Source organism: Pinus tabuliformis, chromosome X (assembly GCF_031772625.1).
Source record: "Pinus tabuliformis cultivar Carrire ecotype Pingquan chromosome X, CPIR1, whole genome shotgun sequence".
NCBI lineage: Eukaryota > Viridiplantae > Streptophyta > Pinopsida > Pinales > Pinaceae > Pinus > Pinus tabuliformis.
In genome coordinates this window covers 62,941,353-62,964,508 of record NC_142308.1, presented here as the reverse complement: position 1 = coordinate 62,964,508, position 23,156 = coordinate 62,941,353, and the positions used below count along the sequence as shown (strand labels likewise).

General features: G+C 35.7%; 1 protein-coding gene across 3 annotated transcripts in view; it reads left to right on the top strand.

The window, feature by feature from the left end:
* Nucleotides 1-23,156, top strand: part of LOC149138333 (uncharacterized) — a 439,570-nt gene that overhangs the window by 333,024 nt on the left and 83,390 nt on the right. For all 3 annotated transcript variants that reach the window (XM_089447178.1, XM_089447177.1, XM_089447176.1), the window contains one exon: nt 3,191-3,282. In XM_089447178.1, the coding sequence (XP_089303304.1) occupies nt 3,191-3,282 (92 nt within the window). The remainder of the gene's footprint in view (nt 1-3,190; nt 3,283-23,156) is intronic.

The following is a 23,156-nucleotide window of genomic DNA, read 5'->3' as shown; positions in this document are numbered from 1 at the left end:
CATATGCAGGAATTTTATCTTTCAATTGCTTTTGAATCTTGATAGATTGAAAGTTGAGATGGACCTGCATTGGTTTACATGTGTGTCTGTGTGTGTGTAATTTTCGATTATTATGTTCTTTTATTTTTTATTTTTATTATACTTCAATGGATGTGATTTTTTTTTCTTGGCCACATAAGCTCCACAAACTGGATGAATGGAGCAGACAGTTCAATATCTTTTTGGGTTGTAGAAAGTGCCTCTTGGCATAATAAAATGTAGTACTTTCACATCTAAATAATATAATTATATTATCAAGTGAATAAATCATTCAAAAAAAATAGATGTTTTTATAAAATATATCAAGTAAAAAGGTCTCTATTACAGCAAAATCTTGCACTTCGCAAGATAAAGTCTTGAAGCTCAAGTACAAGACCCTATGTAATTAAGAGAGGGCCAATTATCACCTCACCAACCCTATTCTCACTTCTAGGCATCATCCCTTTAGATCAAGTGGAGTTCTACCTAAGATAGGATTGCTGGAGTTTTAAAGATCATTTTAGGATTGGAAGGCTGAGCTCAACCAACATAAGCTAAAGAGAGTTCCCCAAAAAACACACAACCAATAAATTACAAGGGAACTTTTGAAGAGCGAATCCTATTAAAATGGTTTAAAGGATTCCCAAAAGAAAAACGAGGTTGCTTTTTTTAAAATGTAATGATGTCAAAAGGATACATTATGGGAAACTTCATGGGTTCTTCAATGATGAAAACCCATATTTATATCATTTACTGGTGGCTTTTCACCTATAGTCATGTACTTTCATTATATTTCAAATATCATGGGCGACAAAAAGACAATGGGCTTATAAACCACCAACAGTGAAAAACAAGTATTCACTGTGGAGATTCACCGACATCCACCTGGATAAGTCCTCCCCGCTCAGGAAGTAATGGTCTCCATGTGAAAATTCAATTGCAGCTAATCTGTTATCTTTTACAGATTATTTGTCCCATCAAATTCATTTACTGCAAATATGGAATAAAAACATAACTGCAAATTTCACCAATTAATAAATCACAAGGACTAAGAAAATAACACACGAAATAGACGTCGAGATTTTTGGACAAATTGTCCACACCAATGTGGGGAAAACCAGTTGTGAGGGTTTTATTATTCTTCAACAAATCTGTAATTGAGAATTACATAAACTGTTTTCTGTAAACTGGCAAACCATGGACAAATTATTTTCTTCACTTCTACAAGCTTATTCAACCTCCTAGAAGCTATTCTGTCTCCCATAATCAATTTGGCCCTCATGTACGACCTTGAATCGACCCACATGTGCAACCTTGTAGAATAACTTGACATCCACTGGGAACTCGCAACTCCTGAGGACATAATTCGACCTTCACAGGAAAATCAATCTTCATTGGAAAACTCGTCTTTTCTCCTGCAAATCGACCTCTCTGGGAAATTCATCCTCCTTCTGGAAAATCGACTGCCTCTTGTCAATTTGCACCACTTGGAGAAATTCGGCATGTGTACAATAATTCATCCTCCATCTCTTTCTGAGAAATTGGAGATCACTTTGAAGAAATCAAATCTTCTCATTCATTGTTGAACCCTCTAGTGGTGTCCCACGCTATCACTGTGCATCTGCTGAATCAAATTATATCTCCATGCATGCCCATCGACTTCTTATAATTTTTCGTTGAGCAATCAGCAACCACATTCTAATCACAATTAATGGCTAAGATCATCTTGACTCCAAATCGCTTTTCTAGAAGTCACTAGAGAGAAATCGGCTTTTCTCAGTTAATATGATTAATTAATGCATTTCCCTAAGTTAGACTTAGAAAAATAATTAACAATTGGTTAATAAATCTAATTAAGACATTTTTCACTTTATAAAATAAACTTGGCTTGGAGATAATTAATCCTCTTGTGTTCTTAGCCTCATTGAAACCACTTGAGATTAGAACACTTGTCCAAGCCACATAAACTAACACTCCATTGCATCAAGTTCACTCGTCAGATGGGGAAATTTTTGCTGAATTTGGCTCCTAGTGAACCACTTTCCTTAGTGAAGAAATTGCCTTGCTTTAAAAACCTGGTAGAGTTGTATGCTCTGATGGATATCCTTTGTCTCAGTGTCCATAATTCGATCAATTGTAGCTTGTCAATACAATTAAGATTGAGTTCTGTGGGGCTGTCTTTTTTGGTTGTCTCCGAGGTGTCCAATGGAGGTGGAAAATATGGTTGAAGCAACTCAACATTAAACACTGGGAGCAATCTAATGAAAGAGGGAATACTGAATTCAAAAGTTTTTTCAACTTTTGCTTGAAATTGACACTACATGCCTTGACAGTCTGAATTCAGTATCATCTCCTCTAACAAACATGAAGAATTCTGAAGTTTGGAATATCTTTTCTGTTTCTTCAGCTGATTTGTTGTGTTTTGATCATTCATCACATTTTCCACTGTATTTGGCTGTGAAGCCGTTGCAAACCAAATATTAATATTTTAATATTGGAGACAGATGAATATGAAACAATTCAAAATGGGAATCTAATTGATACACTTGAACTTGATTGGAAAGGCTAGCCAAAAATGTAGGAAATAATGGTAGATTCTCGTTGTTGCCTAGTCTAGAGCCTATCCAATAATAAATCCACTTCTGGAGAGTCTGGTGTTGAAAAAAGGCGCATATCCTACGAATACATCAAATACAAAGAAACACATACTTCTAAAGATCTGTATGGCTGAATAAGGTAATCCAATGAATCTTTTCACTAAGCTTTGTTCCAAAAAATATGATTTCTTTCCTTGAAGAAGTCAGCGCTGCAACATTATAGAAATGCTGTCACCTTTCTATTCAATCCACGTACCTTTTACATCATTTGTTTTTGGCAAAGGAAATATGACATGCAAATTTTCCCTCTCATTGTTTAGCTCAAAATATTTCTTTTATTTTCAGTTTCACTACACGTAGAATTATAAAATTTCAATAATTTTAACTTGTTGGCCAGGTGTACCACTCACTTTGTCCATTGGAAATAATATGCAAAATCTTTATTATGAAAATGACAAAAGCAATTCAGGTCATTGCTGTAAAGTTTCTGATCGGATAACTTCTAATTCCAAACTACTATATATGTGGAAAGATGAAATCTGGTCACCTGCTGACAAATTTGGAATAATCTGCAGTTTATATTTGGTGCTAAAATACATGAAGTTCCGAAACTTCGAGCTCAAAGGCATGATTTTCAGCCACCTCGTGAATTTAGGCGTGTCATTAGGTAAGGAGTCAAAATATAATTTACTTATGCATTCAACCATGAAATCAGATTAGTTCTCTTTAAATATGCTTTGCTTCTACTCCTACATTATTAAGTGAAATTGAGTGTTTTCAATCCCATTAAAGATTATTTTTATTAAATATCTTTCCCATTCACGAGTTTAGGATCACAGTGCTTTGCAATACCTGAAAATAGTTTAAAAGCTAAAATGAGAAAAAGATTTCTTATTTATAATTTATTATGTTCCTATTCGTATTCTATGCATTTTCTTTCCACCATATGGATTTCAATTTATAAATACTTTATTGAACTACTAGCTCCATTCTGGTTGTAACAAGGAGATTTATCTTGATTCTTGAGAGTTTTATTCAAGTGAAATGGTCAGATGATAGAAGATATAGAACATATATTTGCAAGATACAAAAGTGTATGACATAGTCATATATATGAGGTGGGAGTCATCCCTTGAGTATGATACACAACTCCCCAAACCTCTAATGACATAATTAATGATATTACTATTTAGTTCATAACTCAACACTAAATGGTCACATGATTACTTGAGATCAAAGTTTACAATAAAGTATGCTACAAAAGCCTCCGAAGCAATAAATATGATCACTATAATATTTATCTAACCCCCTCCCATAATGGTCAGATTCCACATAGTTGCTTGTCTTTGTTGCCTATTACTCACTAACCCATAAGAGCAAAATTTTCTCCCATTTGTCAGCCAGCCAGCCAGCAGCCCTATGATGGCCCACATATAGCTTTACATCAAATCTCTCGACCTATGCTTCGGTTAGTGCTCTCTGCCATTCGGCATGGTTCTTGAAGGAAGGTGGTGTTGAAATTCCAATGCAAGGGGAATTTCGTAACATGATAATTACTTGTGAATTTATTTGGTGCTTTTCTTTTATTTTTCCTTTGTTATTCATCAAGCAATTACCATTCAAAAACAAGAAAAAATAGAGGTTGTAGTGCACATTAAGCAAGAGACACTAGAAGTTAGGCTCCAAGCCAGGGCAAAACCCCACAAGGGGGAAAACCCAACAACATTCCTCTTATAGAATCAGATCAAAATGAGATATCCAAGACCAAGACCCGGAATTGCTACAAAAATTGCAAGTTTAACCCTCCTCCAACTCACCTCTAAAGTCAAAAGTCAACATAAGTTAAATCTAGTCATTCTGAATTTTCGGGCCCTGAAATTTCGACCTTGCAACAAGATCAAAACTTCAGCTTCTTCTTTCCACATGTGCAAGCTCTTCCTTCCTTCTTATGTGTCCTTTTCTCCATTAGTTAGGTGCAAAAGATATGTATGTTGATGATGAATGAATGTCCTCCAAAATGATCCACTTGTCCTCTCTCTCTCTCTCTCTATATATATATATATATATATATATATATATATATATATATATATATATATATGTCCAGGAGGTCTAGTAGGTGGTTGTTGGAGCCCAGTCCTACTTGTTCCCAAGGAGGGCCGATTTGACAGTTTTGGTGGACTTTAACTTAATAAAAATTTATTTTTCTTTCCTCTACAAAAATGCAAATGGGACTTGACTGAAATAGAATTTCTTTGACTCGAAATAATTTTTCTTTTTGACTCAGTTGACCCTATAATCATGAAGAACGTGCTTTGACTAAAGTAAAATAATAATAATGAATATAATCAGTGATAAAAATTACATTTTATTACATTATGAAAACTGACACTAGTTACATTTTTCAATTGGTTGGTCATATATTGAAAGGTACACTAACCATTCTTGTAATCACATGCTTTCATTAAATGTTTTGGGTCATACCAATATGGATCACGGGCCAAAGTGTTGAATGCTCTTGATTGTACCCTTGCTCGTTTGCTACATAGGGAGGTTATCCTTTGCCCCTAGTCCAATGTGACCTCACTTGAGGTTTGTCCTTCAAGAGGGGTACTAATACAATGCATTGTTGAAGTAGTGTGCCCAAGGAAAATCCATACTTGACACTTCCATGTTTCCGTTATTATTTGTTGGTATTATGAGTAGCATAAGAAAAATATGTACACACAGACAATTAGATAAGAACAAATATACTTTAACAATCACATTCTATTAATTTACAATAACAATACACACATCCTCATTTACATTAGTACAATACATGATGCCTCATAATATAGCATTGTAGTGCCCATAACAAAATTTACAATATGGTTAATTGGTTCAACCATCTCCACAACTATCTCCACAAATCTCTCAACTGATTCTTTGTGATCTTCGTCCCTAACTTCTCTTATTATTCTTATCTTTGATCATATATAGACTTTTAGAATAAGTCTACTTTTATTATTAATAATGCCATGATATCATAAGTATGAAATATTTCTTCATGCTCACCCTTAATGAATACTTGTGATTCAATCTAGATGTTTGAGCTTCTTCATCTTTAGTTTTTTGAACTTTGCATCATCTTCATTTGTATCTTTAGTTGTCATTGTCTTTCTATATGAATATGTGTTGCATCAATTTTTTATAATTTTGGATCTTGATTCATTTGTTATGAATATAAATAATTAATAGTTAGTAGTAAATAGTCATTAGATATTGCGGAGGCATGCGTGAAAAGACATTATTGTTCATGAAGGGGTATCCACCTAGGTATATATATGGGACCCTCAGTTGCAACCAAATCATCATATTCTCTTTCATACATTTTAAATATATATAGTTGTATCATTGATGGACATCTACATATTCCAAGAGTTCTAGAGTATTTAACTTGTAAGTACGAACTTTGTTCGTTATATTGTTATCAGAGTGTAAACAAACGTTGTTTGTTACAGTGGTATTGGAGTTGTTTAACCCTATGGCCGCTCAATCGCTGCATAGAGCCAATCTAATCTATCCCTTGGCCATCAATCTTCATCAAGTTTGTTGTCATTGGGATCGAGGCTTTTAGCCATAGAGAGACTGTTTGGAGATTCTCCATCTTGCTGTAAAGCCTTTGGATATATATATATATATATATATATATATATATATATATATATATATAAGAAGGAAAAATTGTCAAAAGATTAAAATTAAAATAAATTATATATATAAGATTAAAAGTATATATAAAAAAACAAAAAAGGAAAATACAAAAAACGTCTCATCGCAATCGTTGCCAATTCTCATCCACAACCCTTTCGCTGTCATCACTATCGCCATCAAGCCACTGCTATAGGCACCACCACGAACCACCACCGCCACTTGACCCATTAGTTATTGCCCGCTACCATCTCTTTTGTGCCACGACTGATGCCCTGTACCATTCCTGCTTTCCTGTGCTTACCGAAAAATTAATAATAACAAAATAATAATAAAAGTGACCACTCAACCACTTGCCAATGTTGCTTTAGTTCATACGTCAGATGCTTGTAAACCTAGACCCTGCTTCGCCACCGTCTGCAATTGCCTACGCCCAACACTCGCATGCCTCAGGCAACATTTGTGTACCACAACCATTGATTTATTGCTATTGAATGTAATATTATCTTCAATTGTTGAACCATACCACAATTGTACAATGAAGTTCCAATTTCATTTACCATGCAATTGCAATTAATCACAATTGTACGATTATGTCCACATCATTGCAACCGTGTCTGTACAACACCACATTCGCATCTAGTAGATTAAATATTTAGGCTTTGTTTGTACAAAAACATACCAAACGCCACACTTTTTTGTGAATTTCGCGATTTCGTGACATTAAAACTAAATTGTCATGTTTGTATAGTCCAACTCCGCATGTCCACATGACTACTCGTACGATCACCTGTGATCATTTGGAATTGTTAAACTTTTAAGAAAATTGTTTCGGTTTTCCATCGATTATAAAATTATAAAAATCCAAAAGTTATTTTTTTTTTTTTTTTTTTTGTAGAGTGAAAAAAAGGAGAAAATTCATAAAAGGGTTTTGTAAATGGTTATATATATATATTATTTAATAATTAAGAAAAAAGGGGCTAGTTCAAAACATTTTTTTCTTTTTTTTTTTAGAAAGTTATTATAATGAAAAAAATGCTTTTATAAGAAGATTATTTGGGAATTAAAAAGAGAATATAGTTGTATATTCTTGAAGCACATATAAGAAGGAAATGAAGTAGTCAAGATGAGTTTTACATATAACTTTATAAGTCAACATTTTGGACTAAATGTCCCTTTTGTAAAAAAAAAAATTGGATATCGATGGATTCATATGCGAAATATGTTGTCCAACGTGTGAGAAATTATTTAGTATCAACGAACATCAAGTTAATGAATAGATGTAAATGAAAAGATTAGAGGAAAAACTCAGATTCTGAAGAAAAATCGAGGTATCAGAAAGAAAACATAAAGATATTGAAGATATGTTTTACAACATGTCGAAAGAAAAGGATGAGGAAATTTTGTGTCTAAGGGACCATAGTAAAAAATTACTTGCGAAGGTCAATACATCGAAAGTTTCAAAGAAAAAATTAAGGCAAGAAAATGAATGTTTCAAGAAAAAGCTCAACAACAGTCTATCAAGGAAAGAAGAATAAAATTTGCGCTTAAAAAACCTTATTCAAAAGTTATTAGAACAAATTAGAGATTCAAAAAATGAAAAGATTGAGCGTCAAAATGGAGTTGAATTAGAAGTTGAAGAACTTTCATGTTTAAAAAATCATAACCAACATATTCTTACTTAGATTAAGAAAATTAAGGATGATAAGGAATTATTGAAAAACAAAATTAGAACTTATCACGAAAGAAATACCGAAGTCTAAAGATGTAACATTCCATGTTGAAGAAAAATGAACGAATACCAATCCAGTCAACATCATAACTCAAGAAGATGACAAGCCAGTGAAAATAAAAACATATGTTGGGAAAAATACTTAGAAGGTGGGGGGTGAATTAGTATTTTAAACTCACTTGAACGTTTTAATATCTTATTTTGATTTATGTACGCTACTGTCACTCAAGAAACCAGTGTATGTAAGCAACTGTGGTAATTTCAAACAGCGTATATCCAGATAACTAATTTATCATTTATATCATTAACTGTACACCCTTAACCAGTGCATGATTACTTCATTATTCATTCATTAAGTAGAAATCGTGAGTAATAAGGAGTAGATAGATCATCAACACACAAGAAACATATCACCACACATGGACACCGGGATTTTAGATGGAAACCCAATGTGGGAGAAAACAACCACTGCTGTCGTCTTTGTCTTTTTCTTTTATTATAAGGGCAAACATCTTACAATCTTGTACTGACACAGACTCTTACCTCCACCCAAGCACCCACCTGGAGAAGGCTACAACCTTCTCTCATTCTCTAGCACCCACCGGAAGGGACCTCCAACTGCCTGATCTCGTTTATCGGCTCCTACTAGAAGGGAGCACCTACCCCTTGCACAAATTTACCAGCTACCACTAGAAGGAAGCTTCGACTCTGTTATGAAACCAGCTCACATGAAGATAGAAAAGATAGATCAACGCCTTAGAAATAAGCCCCTCTTCGACGGGGCAACCTCCTTTACATTGCACAAATGAACAATTCTTAGATGATTCAAATGACAAAACCTCCTTTATATATAGGAGTCTAAGGGGTCACAATATAACCAAAGGCGACATAACAATAATACTATAAAGGCACAAAAATAATAATAGTGGGATTTTATGGGGCACAATAATAACAATATGGGGACAATAGGAGCACAACAATAACAATAAGGGATACAACGACAATAGTAATGGGGGAATCACTTGTATTATAGGGACCTAACATGCCCCTCTGTTTCAAAAAAGTGTTGTCCTCAATGCTTGAGTAGTTTTGGATGCTTCTATACAAAATTCTCATCTTCCCATATGCAATCTTCAATGGGTAAGTTCTTCCACTTAATGAGATACTCTAAAATTGATCGATTTCGTAGCTGTCGAGTGCTTTTTTGTTTCACTGCTTCAAGTTCCAATATGATTTTTCCTTCCTCATCAAGTTCTGGGAATATTGTTTGAACTGGAAGCTTGTCCCCTATAACCTTCTTGCTTGAGGACATTATATGGTTGTAGCCGTAGGAATATCCAATCACATACATCAAAACTTCTTTCGCTGCGATGTTGATCTGCCTGCTGTTTCATTCTATTCTGCGCCATGGTGAGGTTATCCTTTAAGAGTTGGAGAACTTGTTGCTGATGCTTGATGTGATCTTCCACTGCATGAACCTTAGAATTTTCTCTTAAATATGATGTGATGGATGGTGGATGATATCCATAAAGTGCCATAAATGGGGTCATTTTTGTTGCAGTATGGATGGAAGTGTTATACCACCATTCAGCCAGAGGCACCCATTTGACCCATTGTGTCTATTTATCAGATACAAAGAAACGACGATATCCTTCCAAACATTTGTTTACTATCTCAGTTTGCTCATCAGATTGAGGATGATAAGATGAGCTATGAGCTAACTGAGTACGAAGACAAGAAAATAATTCTGTCCAAAAATTTCCAGTGAAAATGGGATCTCTGTCGCTTACAATAATCTTTGGGTTTTCATGTAGCTTTTGAATTGTTTCCATAAATGCAGTAGAAACTGTACTCGCTTTAAATGGATGAGATAATGCACAAAAGTGTGCATACCTGGTAAGTCTGTCAACTACCACCATGATAACACTCTTTCCTTTGGACTTGAGTAAACCTGTGATAAAATCCATTTAAACCTCCTCCAAATGTTGGCTTGGAATGGATAAGGGTTGTAATAGTCCTGGGGTCTTAGTTGTTTCAACCTTATTTTGTTGGAAAACCAAACATTCCGCCACAAACTTTTGAATATCCGATTTAAGGCCATCCCATAAAAAATCCTTTTTAACCCTGTGGTAGGTTTTTAGAAATCTTGAGTGCCCTCCTAAGGGAGAGATGTGCAATTCCCTAAGAATCTTTTGTTTGAGTTGGGAATTCTTACATAGGTATAGCCGATCCTTGTACCATAACGAATAATTTTTCCAGCTAAATGTATTAGATGTACTGCGATCTTGTTGTATCTTTTGAATGAGTGCCCACACTTCCTCATCATTCTTCCATTCATCTCTTGCTTCGTTTATCCAATTTGATTGGATAATAGAAATGGTGCAAAGAAATGCTTCCACATCCTCATCCTTTTTTGAGAGTGCATCTGCCACAACATTTTGCTTCCCTTTTTTGTAGATGATTTCAAAGTCATAACCCAACATCTTTGTAACCCATTTTTGCTGCTCTTTTGAAGATAATCTTTGTTCTAAAAAGTATTTAAGGCTATCATGATTTGTTTTTACCTTGAAGTGTCTTCCCATTAGGTAGGGTCGCCATTTCTTAAGTGCATGTAGTATTGCCAACATTTTCTTCTCATAAATAGATTCGTGTAAATACTTTCCTTTGATTGGACGACTTTCGAAAGCAATGGGTCTTTCTTCTTGCATAAAAACATCACCAATTCCATTTCCTAAGTCATCACATTCCACAATAAAGGTTTTTGTGAAGTCCTGTGTAGCTAAGACTGGTGCTTGGCACATTGCCTCTTTAAGATGTTCAAAGGCCTTCGTTGCTTCTGGAGTCCATGAAAATGCATCTTTCTTCAATAATGTTGTTAGAGGTGCTGCTATTCTCCCATAATTCTTAACAAACTTGCGATAATACCCTGTCAACCCGAGAAATCCTCGTAGATGCTTTATGGATGTGGCGATTTTCCATTCCTTAATGGTTTTAATTTTGCTAGGGTCTACCTTAACACCTTAATGAGATACAATATGACCCAGATATTCCACCTCTAGTACTCCAAAGAAACATTTGGAGATTTTTGCATATAATTGTTTCTCCTACAATAGTTTGAGCACCATGTCAACATGTTGGACATGATCCTTCCAAGACTTGCTGTAGATTAGTATATCATAAAAAAATACAAACACAAATTTTTTAAGAAAGGGTTTGAAAATGGAATTCATCAAACCTTGAAATGTAGAAGGTGCATTAATAAGGCCAAAAGGCATGACCAAAAATTCATAATGACCCTCATGAGTTCTAAATTCTATTTTTGGAATGTCTTTAGTCTTCATTCTGATTGATGATATCCTGAATGAAGATCCAACTTGGTGAAATAAATTGATCCATGCAATTCATCCAATAATTCATCAATAACAGGAATGTGAAATTTATCTTTAATAGTGGGCTTGTTGAGCTCCCTGTAATCTGGACACATGTGCCATGATCCATCCTTCTTGTGAACCAATACTATTGGAGCAGAGAAAGAACTTTGACTAGGTTGAATTATACCAACCTCTAGCATTTCTGCAACCATACGTTCAATCTCACTCTTTTGGACATAGGGATATCTGTAAGGCTTGATGTTTGGAGGAACTCTTCTTGGAATCAAATTAATAGCATGATCATGATCACGAATAGGTGGGAGGCCTTTGGGAGTCTCAAATACCTTGGAATGATTGTCCAAGACTTTTTGGAGATCTAGAGAAATTGATGATTTTGATGTGGGAAACTCTTGTGAACATAATTGTGCAATTATGCCTCGTTGTTCTTTCTTTAGAAGCTTTGTCATTCCTTTAGCGCTGATTATCTTTCCCAATTTCCCTGCGATACCCCTTAATTCAACTTCTTTTCCTTCTGAAGAGAATTATATGAAAAGTTCTTGAAAATTAAAAGCTACTGTACCCAAAGATTGTAGCCATTGGACTCCTAGTACAACATCAACACCGCCCATTGGAATGGAAAGAATTGGGCTATTCAATACATATTCTCCCATGGATAGCTTGATATTATGACACTTTACTGAGCAATTTATGGTTCCTCCACTTGCAACCATCACTTGAGACTCTAGTGCTGGATATAGGGAGCAATTCAATTCCTTGGCTATCTTACAATGAATACAATTATGGTTACTTCCGAAATCAATCAACACTATTACGTTTTTCTTCTTGATATGCATTTCTATCTTGATAGTTTGAGGAGTGGTAATTCTAGACAATGCATTACAAGATATGACCGGATTCATTTCTTCTTTTTCAAGGGTTTGTTCGTGGTGTATATTCTCTTCTTTCGACGTTTCTTGTTCCTTTTCTTCTTCCTTTTCACAATCTATGTAAAATAATTTATTCTCGGCACACTTATGACCTTTAGTGTATTTGCTATCACAACTGTAACATAGCCCTTTTGCTCTTTTTTCTTCCAATTGTTGTGTTGTCAACCTTGTAGGTTGTGGATGGCTAGGGGCAACAACACTTCCATCTTTATGATTGTGAGTAGTAGGCTTCCTTGTTGCCATAATTTTGCTTCCCATTTTTCTTGCCAACTTGAATGCCTTCTCCAATGAATCTGGTTCCCAAAGGGGAACGTCATGTTGGATGCTATCTTTTAAAGTCCCTATGAACACATCAATTCTATGCTCCTCTGGAATATCTTTTACCCTTATATTCAATTTTTGGAAGTCCTCAATGTGCTCCATCATTGAACCCTTTTGTTTGAGATTTATCAATTGTCTAATAAAAGTGTTTCTTTTTGTATCCTCATAATGTGCTATCATTTCATCCGTAAAAATAGCCCAAGTGACAATTCTTTTACGAAAACAAAGCCATCGATACCATACAAACTGATCTGGTTCCAAATATAAAGTTGCAATGCATACCTTTTGTGTGTTTTGCACAGTATGGAGATCGAAAAATTGCTCCATCTATAGTATCGATGTTCTGGGATCCTTGTCATCAAACTTCCTCATATCGATCTTTGAAACATGGTGTTTCTTCGATCCAAAGTTAATATTTATTAAATCATGATTAACGTTTATTTTGTTCTCATCATGAGTTTCCTTTACTACCCTTTCGCCATTAGTAAGCATTTCTTGTAGAAACTTTGTCAAATCTGTCTTCAAATCTGTTTTCAAATCTTCCTTGTTTTTTTTTAAATCATCCATCTTAGCTTCCACGCCATCCATCTTAGCTTCCACGCCATACATCTTAGCTTCTACGTCTTTCTTTAAACCATCCATCTTAGCTTCTGTAATTTTTTGTGCGAGTGAAATTGTTGCACTTGGTTTCGTAATTTTGATATATCATGTTGCATTTCTTCCTCTTTTTAATGAGTCATGCTAGAGGTTTCAGGTGGCTTACTAGGTGTTTCCATTTACTTTCTTCGAGGAATCAATTACCGATAATAATGTTTCACTATGTCCTTTGAATTCCCTCAAACTAATTTTTCAAACCAAGCTTATGCAAAAATTTAAAAACAACTACACACCTTTTTTCACTTAGTAGGAGCTCGATATTGAATCTGATGTATGTCTGTAATTTTGGATCTCCAAGGTCTGAAATTTCTTTTTGTGGCAACTGTCTGAGTAATCTTTCTAACCCTGCAAGTCTGATCAAGATTGGATTCTCCAATGAAGAATTATGCCAAATCTCCCACGATGACCTGAGTATAGACTGGTTCAGTAGAGAGAACTTGTACGACGTGCTGCGGGTCACTGTTTCAACCTTAGGTTCTGAAAATGATACCCAAAAAACTACAGTCCGTCCTCTTTTTGTAACTTCTTACGAAAATTCAATCTGATGCTCAGAGCGAAAGTTATGACGATTTTTCCAAGGTCACCTGTTTGGAATGTAATTTGGGGGTTTGCAAAAACCCTAACTTTCTTAGATTATATGTACGAAAATATAGCGAGACAAGGTCTGAAAATTTGGGCCCGAGGTTCAGATCGATTTCATCTCGAATGCAGTTTTTTTTAGCTTCTGAAACTTTGTAGTAAAAAAGTTATAGAGAAAATGCCACGATGACTTGTTTGGAGTAGCGAAACCCTAGAATCAAAAGCTCTGATAGGAAATGTTATGAAACCAACTCACAAAACGATAGAAAAGATAGATCAACGCCTTATAAATAATTCTCTTCGAGGGGGCAACCTCCTTTACATTACACAAATGAACAATTCTTAGATGATTCAAATGACAAAACCTCCCTTCTATATATAGGATTCTAAGGGGTCACAACATAACCAAAGCCAACCTAACAATAATAATATAAAGGCACAAAAATAATAATAGTGGGATTCTATGGGGCACAATAATAACAATATGGGGACAATAGGGGCACAACAATAACAATAAGGGATACAATGACAATAGTAATGGGGAATCATTAGTATTATAGGGACCTAACAGACTCCCTTACCGAAGGCTTCAACCCTTAGAAGAGGAATTATAACATTTCTGTTTCATATTCCTCCTATTGCAATCAATAGCTTTGTGACCAAATATGTTGCAAGGAAAGCAATATCCCTTAAGGAAACTTGAGTACCTGCGAGCTGACGACCTTCCTGTGAAGTGGCTATTTCCTCGAGATCGAAACAATTGGCTACAACATGTCCATAATTATGACATAGAAAGTATTCGACATTATTGATCAGAGGAGAGAATCGATTAATGTTTCTATCATTGGGAGCAAATGATTTCTTTTGAAAATTTATTTTCCTTGGATGTTGATCTGGTTGACTTCTTATCTCTTTAACAAGAATTTTAGATTTTGTATAGTTTTCCTTCAAGATCCTTGCACAAGCCTGTGAATTAGATCCCTTTACAGTTTCATGAAAACCAAGACCAGATTTATTGGAAGGAGACCTTTGACTACTAACAATGTTATCAAAAATCTTAATACTATCTTGAAATTTCAGATATTTATCCTTTTCTTCTAATTTACCTTTTAGAATGTTTACCTCAACTTTCAGTTTTTGAGAATGTTCTTCCTTTTCCAGATAGTACTTTCTCATTCTTTCTTCAACTTTTTTCCCTTCTTGCAATTGCTCCTTTAATTCAATAATCTCTCCCTTCAGCCCATTCTCAGCTTTTTCAAATACTTGAAGTAGCTTTTCATTTTGCTTTGTTTGACTTTTCAAGATCTTCTCTTAGAGAGATGATTTCAACTTCAAGTCCTTCACAATTTTGTTTAGATTCTATTGCAACATGATCCCTGTTATCATATGCTTGCAACTTATCCCTAAGATTGATAATCCTTTTTAAAGAAAAATCAAGTTTTATTCTAAGATTAAAAAGTTCCTCTAACTCTAACCTGTCTTCTTCTGAATTAGTAACTCCATCTGACATAACAAAAGTTGTTTTATCATCATACTCATCTTTTGACACATCTTTAGAAATAAGATTACCCGATGGTTCTCTTGATGAACAATCTTCCTTTGATTTTCCTTCATGAATGACTTGCAGATTATCCCATACTTCCTTTGCAGTTTCATAGTGCATAACCTCTCCTAATGCTGAATCAGGTATGTTACTAATGATTTCATTTAATGCTACATTATTCTTTTGTAATTCTTCACTTGATGGAGGAGTTTTAGTGCAACCATTACATACTAAATTCCAAACATCAGATCCAAGGTTTTATTAATTTAGACTTCATCTTTTCTTTCCATTCCTGATAGTTATCATCACTTGGCATAAACATACCTTTATTGTCCATTGTTTCTGATTTGCCTTGTTCTTCTGCTGTAAATTGTTCTTGACCCATAAATGCAGATATTGCTATAGCATCAGATGCATCATTGTCATTGTTCTCCTGAATTGACTTCTTCCTCTGAGCTGTGTTATTCTTTTGCTTCTTTCCCATCGTCCTTGATCCACTCCAAGTGGTTAAGCTTCAATTGAAGTGACCTTCTCTGATACCAATTGTTGGGAAAAATACTAAGAAGGGGGGAGGTGAATCAGTATTTTAAACTCACTTCAACTTTTCAATTTCTTATTGTGATTTATGTATGCTACCGTCATTCAGGAAACCAACATATGTACGCGACTGCGGTAAATTCTAACCGCGTATATCCGGATAACTAATATATCATTTATATCATTAACTGTTCATCCTTAACCAGTGGATCATTACTTCATTATTCATTCATTAAGCAGACACCATGAGCAATAAAGAGCAGATAGATTATCAACACACAAGAAACATATCAACACACATGAACACCGGGATTTTAGGTGGAAACCAAATGTGGGAGAAAACCATCGCTTCCGTCGTTTCCGTCTTCTCCTTTTATTATAAGGGAAAACATCTTACAATCGTGTATTGGCGCAAACTCTTACCAGCATGCACACACCCACCTGCAGAAGGCTACAACCTTCTCTTGTTTTCTAGCACCCACTAGAAGGGAACCCCAACCCCCCGATCTCATTTACCGGGTCCTATTGGAAGGGAGCACCTACCCCTTGCACAAATTTACCAGCTACCACTGGAAGGAAGCTTTGACTCCCTCACTGAAGGCTCCAACACTCAAAACCTCTTGTGGACCACGTTTCATAATATTTCATACTGGATCCACCTGACTTAAAACATCAAACCTGTAGTCCACCTTTCATCATATTTTCAAACTGGACCCACTTCCATCATTAAGCCCAAACCATGTAATAATTTTGAAACCAAATACTGAATCAAATCATCTAATTACTTAACCAACTGAATCACTATAACATCAACAAAGCAATCACTGAATCTCAACAACCAAATCAAACCAATCGTAACCAAATCATACCACTGCACAATGAAATATACCAAGCCATACTTTGTTCATCATCACAGAAACAAAGTGTTATGCTTGCAAACCCTGATTAGGCATACATCAAAATGTATACGCCATTGTTCAGAAGAACATCCACGTATGTATGTGACTCCTTTGTGTCATACCTGTGTACAAATCTCAGAATACTGAATATTGAATCATCAATCACTAAACCATACATAGATCATTCCATTAGTCACATATCACTTGAACCACTCACAAATTACTGAACCAAACACAGATCATGCTGTAGCATCATTACCAATCAATATACCATAAAACATTTAACCTAGTCAACACTGTCAAATACAGATCAACGTAATAGAGACGCCATCAACAGACAGCAACAATCCAGGGAAAATGAAGTTAATGAGATTCTTCTATTCATGATAACTATTTATGAGGTGTTTTTAATTTTTCTTGTTAGCACAATCTTTAATATTAGAGTGTGTCTTCTTAGATCATCAAATAGCTACCAAAACAAAGAGACAAGAACACAAGATGTTGGCTTTCTGCCAGGGCTAAAAACTATCACTCTTTGAGAGGAAAACTTGCACAAAATTCTTCTTATAGAGATTCCAGTTGACGAATACCAAGACCATGACCCTTGACTTATTAGGTCACTCCAAGACCAAGACATTAATCCTCTTCTTTGTCATTGGTGAGATCATCATCATTGTTGCAACACTAAGACCATCTCTACTGCACCATCGAGATCTTCATTACTGCTGCAACACTAAGGCGATCACTATTGCACCACTGAGATCTTCACTCCTGCTTCAACGTCAAGGCCATCGCTACTACTCTACCAAGATCTTCATCAGATCATGACTAAGATCATGATTACCATCGTCCATAACAATGTTGCATGAAGCGGGGACGAAACAGGGATGTTTTTTGGAAGCAGGGACGCGAAAGTATCATTTTCCAAAAATCTAGGAAGCGAAGCGTTTGCTATATATATATATATATATATTTATATTTTTTTGCATTTATATTCAAAACAAACATCCCAAATACCAAATTAGCTGTAGAAGACATGAAAACATGCATATTTCTGCATACATCAAGATAGATATGGCATCCATGATTCCATTGTAGTTACTATTATGTATATCAATGATTAATTATTCGAGCATCAACCATCTATATTCTAGCAATTACAAACATACATCAAATTTTTAAGCATATTATAGAACATAAAACATTTAAGCATATTATAAAACATAAAACATAGAGCATATTATGATTTATCTAGCAAGAGAGCAACTGTCAACATTTGTCATGTCCAAAATTCAAATAATAATGTTTACAAAATAGGTCACTTGGTCAGCGCCAAGACAAAAAGGTTCAAATTCACAAGCCTACAAGTCTAATGATTAATCTATGACAAAAGTAGTAAATTGTGAGTATATCTACTAATCTCTCCTCCCACCACGAAGAGAATGTGGCGGTGGGCCTCCATGTGGTGGCAATGAAGAAGATGGTGCCTGTGGAAGTTGTGGCACTGAAATTGATGAAGATGAACCCCCTGCTATTGGTGTTGAACCATGGAACCTAGGAACCAAGGGACCAGATGGGGGTGGCATCTCAACACGATCATCATCATCCTGGAATCGCTCAAAAAATTCATACAAGAAAAAACACGGAGAAAGCTCGCGATCCGTATTCTTCGTACTCCAAAGCGTGACACTTCGTACGGCCGAAGCGGTGTCCAAAACGCGTTTCAATCACACGCTTCTGAAATTTCCAAGAAGCGTGTTTATTAGCCTGAAACACACTTTGGACGATGCTTCCCCGATGCATCCGTACGGATCGCGGATCGGGGTTTTGATCAAGGGGGGGGGGCGTTTCTTGCAACACTGGCCCATAATGCATGCTGAGACAGAGTGTCACTATTGGATAACTGAGATCATTCATCACAATTATGCTTAGTATGTCGGGAGTGGATTACTGAGACCCTTCTCGTCACACTGATGCCTAGACTGTGACTGCGTTTAGTATACCGAGACAATGATCATTAGGACAGTGAGGAGGCTGAGACACAAAGATACTTGTCGAAATTATTTATAACTAATTACTCATTGTAATTACCTTGAAGTTGCAGAGGTATTTGAAATTGTATTCACTGTAATTACCTATTGTAATTACCACCTGAAACTATAGAGGTATCCGAGTTTCCTTCCTCTTGTAATGCGGATTTCAGACCTGTACCCATCCAAAGAATTTAAAGATTCCGAGTTCTTGTACCCCTCTTTTGCACAAACCCTAGCTGGGTATTTATAGTGGTTTCGTCTCCATAATAAGCTGACATGAGATAGTGAACTGTTGTGTCTTCATTTTATGAGTCAACATGAGTTCCTTGTGCATTTAGAGGTCGACATAAGAAGAGGACTGTGTGCCTGTCGTTGGAGGGCTATTTGATAATGTTTATGACCCATACATTTGATACATGCCCAAGAAGGGTTCTTCATGACATTGACTCTTTAAAGATAAATTCTAAGGCTCTCAATGGGAGCCATCTATACATAAAAATTCTTGCTCATGAAACCCATGAAGCAAGCATAATAATAAATTCATTTTCTTGTTTACAAAAATCATAATTACAATGTCATTATGAAGACCAAACCTAGTTACCCTTTTTTCAACATAGTCCACCTTTCATCATTTTTTCAGACTGGACCCACTTCCATAATTAAGCCCAAACGAAGTAATAATTTTGGAACCACATACTGAATCAAATCATCCAATTACTTAACCAATTGAATCATTATAACATCAACAAACCAATCACTGAATCTCAACAACCAAATCAAACCAATCATAACTATGTCATACCAATGCACAACGAAATATACCAAGCCATACTCTGTTCATCATCACAGAAAAAATGTGTTATTCCTGCAAAACCCTGATTAGGCACACATCAAAATTATACGCTACTGTTCAGAAGAACATCCGCATATGTATGTGACTCCTTTCTGTCATACCTGCGTACAAATCTCAGAATACTGAATGTTGAATCATCAACCACTAAACCATACATAGATCATTCCATTAGTCACTTATCACTTGAACCACTCACATATTACTGAACCAAACACAGATCATACTGTAGCATCATTATGTTAAACTTGGCAACTAGGGCCAAACTCCATGTGGGTCACCTCATCTATGGCAATTGATATTTTTCTTGGATTCCTCTCAACGAGAGGTGTAGGATTGATCTAACGATCATCTGATTCCGACATGTATTCATGGAGATATGAATTTATTTTCATTTCTTGACAATTTGTCAAGGTTGGCCAACAAGCATAATAGTGTTTTACACCCCCAGCTTATCCTCAAAGTGGCATATAAGCAGAGGAGACCTTGAGGCATTAGCACACTCATCTCACCATCTCATTTCTCTCTCTCCTAGTCTCTTGCGTATGTGTAGGAGGAGGAAGGCACTCACACATGGGAGAAGGAAGGACGATGGTCTGTTTTAGGGCAGCATTGACCTAGGACTGACTGTGGAGCAGCAGGACTGTTTTATGCATGTGTTGACCAACGAAGAGGAGTATTGACTACGTTCTTGGGTTGGGAAGCCTCTCCTAGGCTAACCACATTGCTGGGCAGCCAAACGTTGCCCTGTTTGACAACGAATTTGACGAGCATTGACTGGTTAGGGCTGACTGCAGGAGTGCTGATATGTTGACTGTTGTTTGACCATATTTTGCGGACTGTTTTGGGCTGCTCACTATTGCCGTTGGAGGCCGAGTTCTCCTAGGTTGACTTGAGGTCATTTGGGAGTTGCTTGACCAGCTTTGACCTTGCTGATTAGGATTGTATTGTTGTTGTTGTAAAATCACAGATTTGTGATATAGTAATATCTCTCCTTTTTTGTTGAATTATTGAAGAATATATAAGAATTGATCAAAGGGGTTCTCCGCATTGGGGTTTGTCCCTGGTTGGTGCCACATCTTGTGTCTCTTGTCTTGACTTGTCTTCTGTTGTTTACATTTATGTTCTATCTGCATTTTACTGTCATATTGATGTGATTGCAATACTGGAAATTGATATTGGGCTAATAAGAAGATTTGAATTAAATTGCTCTTAAGCATAGAACATACCATAATTTAAAAACCAGTCAATATAACATTCCACATTTAACCTAGTCAACACTGTCAGATACATATCAACATAATAAAGATGCCATCGACAAACAACAATAATCAGAACATAATTGATCAAATGTCATCAGTAAGCCATACTGCAAAACCCTATATATATACACAACTTCCACAAAGCATGTCAACGTATGTACGCGCTTACCATTCACAACACTGCCATATAGATTTGAACATACTGAAAATACTTCGCATAATGTATATGTGACTACCCAAAAGTAGATCCACATATGTACTCGACTAAGTTGAGACAAACTTGCCCACAAATCTGAAAACTCCCGTTGTAAACATAATCTTCACACTTCACAACCTTCACTATCAACACTACAGACTTTTGAATGCTTCATTCAGATCACAACATCATTACAACCACAGATCTATCATTGTTAGTTACCTAGAAATGTTCAATAAGTAAATCAAACAAGCATATATGTCAACATACTTCAGATCTTTTAGATCTGAGTCTTCTCCTTGCCCTTGCTGCACACCTGTTCCAAATAAGATCACACATGTATAACACATTACTTGCACACTTAACACCTTGATCTCCATCTCCTTATATAGCTTTAGCCTTAGCCAATACCTTAGGCCAATCTCTCAGTAATGCCGTTGGTATTCTTTGACGTGATCAAATAACCATTGTTGCACTCATTACTATGGGCCAATAACATGGTAATGATCCCTGGTATTCAAATTACCATGGTGCAGATTTTGTACGCGACTTTTCTTCACACTACCCGTGTATGTACACAACCTTGCTTCTCAGGACACACGTATACTTTCTCAAACATCACCTTTATTATTCATCTGTCTCTGAACTGTCATTGCTTTGTCCATATCATCTGTAGCATCTGTATCAATCTGCATAACCATCATGTTGTCACAATGTTGACATCTTTATCAAGTAGGTTGCCACCAAGGACAACATATTAGCCATAATGCCAACAACATATTCAGGCGTTGTAGTTCAGACAATGAAAATTCCAAGTGAATATTCTGTAACCAACTCAAGAACATCAATACCTGTAGTAAATCAAGAAATTGCCGCACGCATGATAAGGAAAAATCTAATCAAAAGAGCTTCTTACCGACACCCAAAACATAAAATCATATCCTTATCACTCAAAGCAGAAACAAGTGACTTATGTTCCCAAGAAAGTTGATGTTACCACAATCCAGTCTTATGATAACAATTCACTCCAAGTTTCTAGTAACCACAATATTCCATAGGAGATTAATTTGGAATGGATGGATCATTTTAATGTGCGACAATTCTGTACCACACTCAAAAGTTCATATCATCTTGTATCATCGAAGATGATAGTTCCACAAGTTTAGAAGGCGACGAGGCATTAAGAGACAAAACAAGATATTAAGCCTTTTCATTAATAAGCTTTGAGGGCAAAGCTTTTTTTAAGAGGAAGACAATGTTATGAATATAAATAATTAAATTATTAATAGCTAATAGTGATTAGATACTGAGGATGCATGTTTAAAAAGTCACGATTGTTCATGAAGGGGTATCCATATAGGGATATATATGGGACCCTCATTTGTAACCTAATCATTATACTCTCATTCATACATTTTAAATATATGTAGTTGTATCCTCGTTGGACATCTACATATTCCAAGCGTTCTGGAGTATTTAACTTGTAAGTACGAACTTTGTTCGTTACATCATTCATCTGGACAACATATTCAAATCACAGATTTCTTTAACTTACCCTTGATCTTTCCATGGGTTTTCTGTGGATTACCCTTCGACCATTACATCATACTCAAGGATTTATTGACTCACCCTTAACCTCAAAGTGGTCTAACTTACAATGAACCAATCATTACATCAAGTAGTTTCAACTGACCACAAGCTTACCTCTATTATTACAATGTGTTTTTTGGTTTACTACGAATCAATACAAAAATACTCATGCTTCATTCGACTGAATAAATGACTCAATAAACTAACAAATCTTTCATTAATGACAACTAACCTTTGGAAGACCAACTAACTCATAAACTTTGTATGGGAGAGATTGTTGTACATTTGAAGACTTGACCCTGTAAAATATTTTCAGCGTGGATGCAATTTT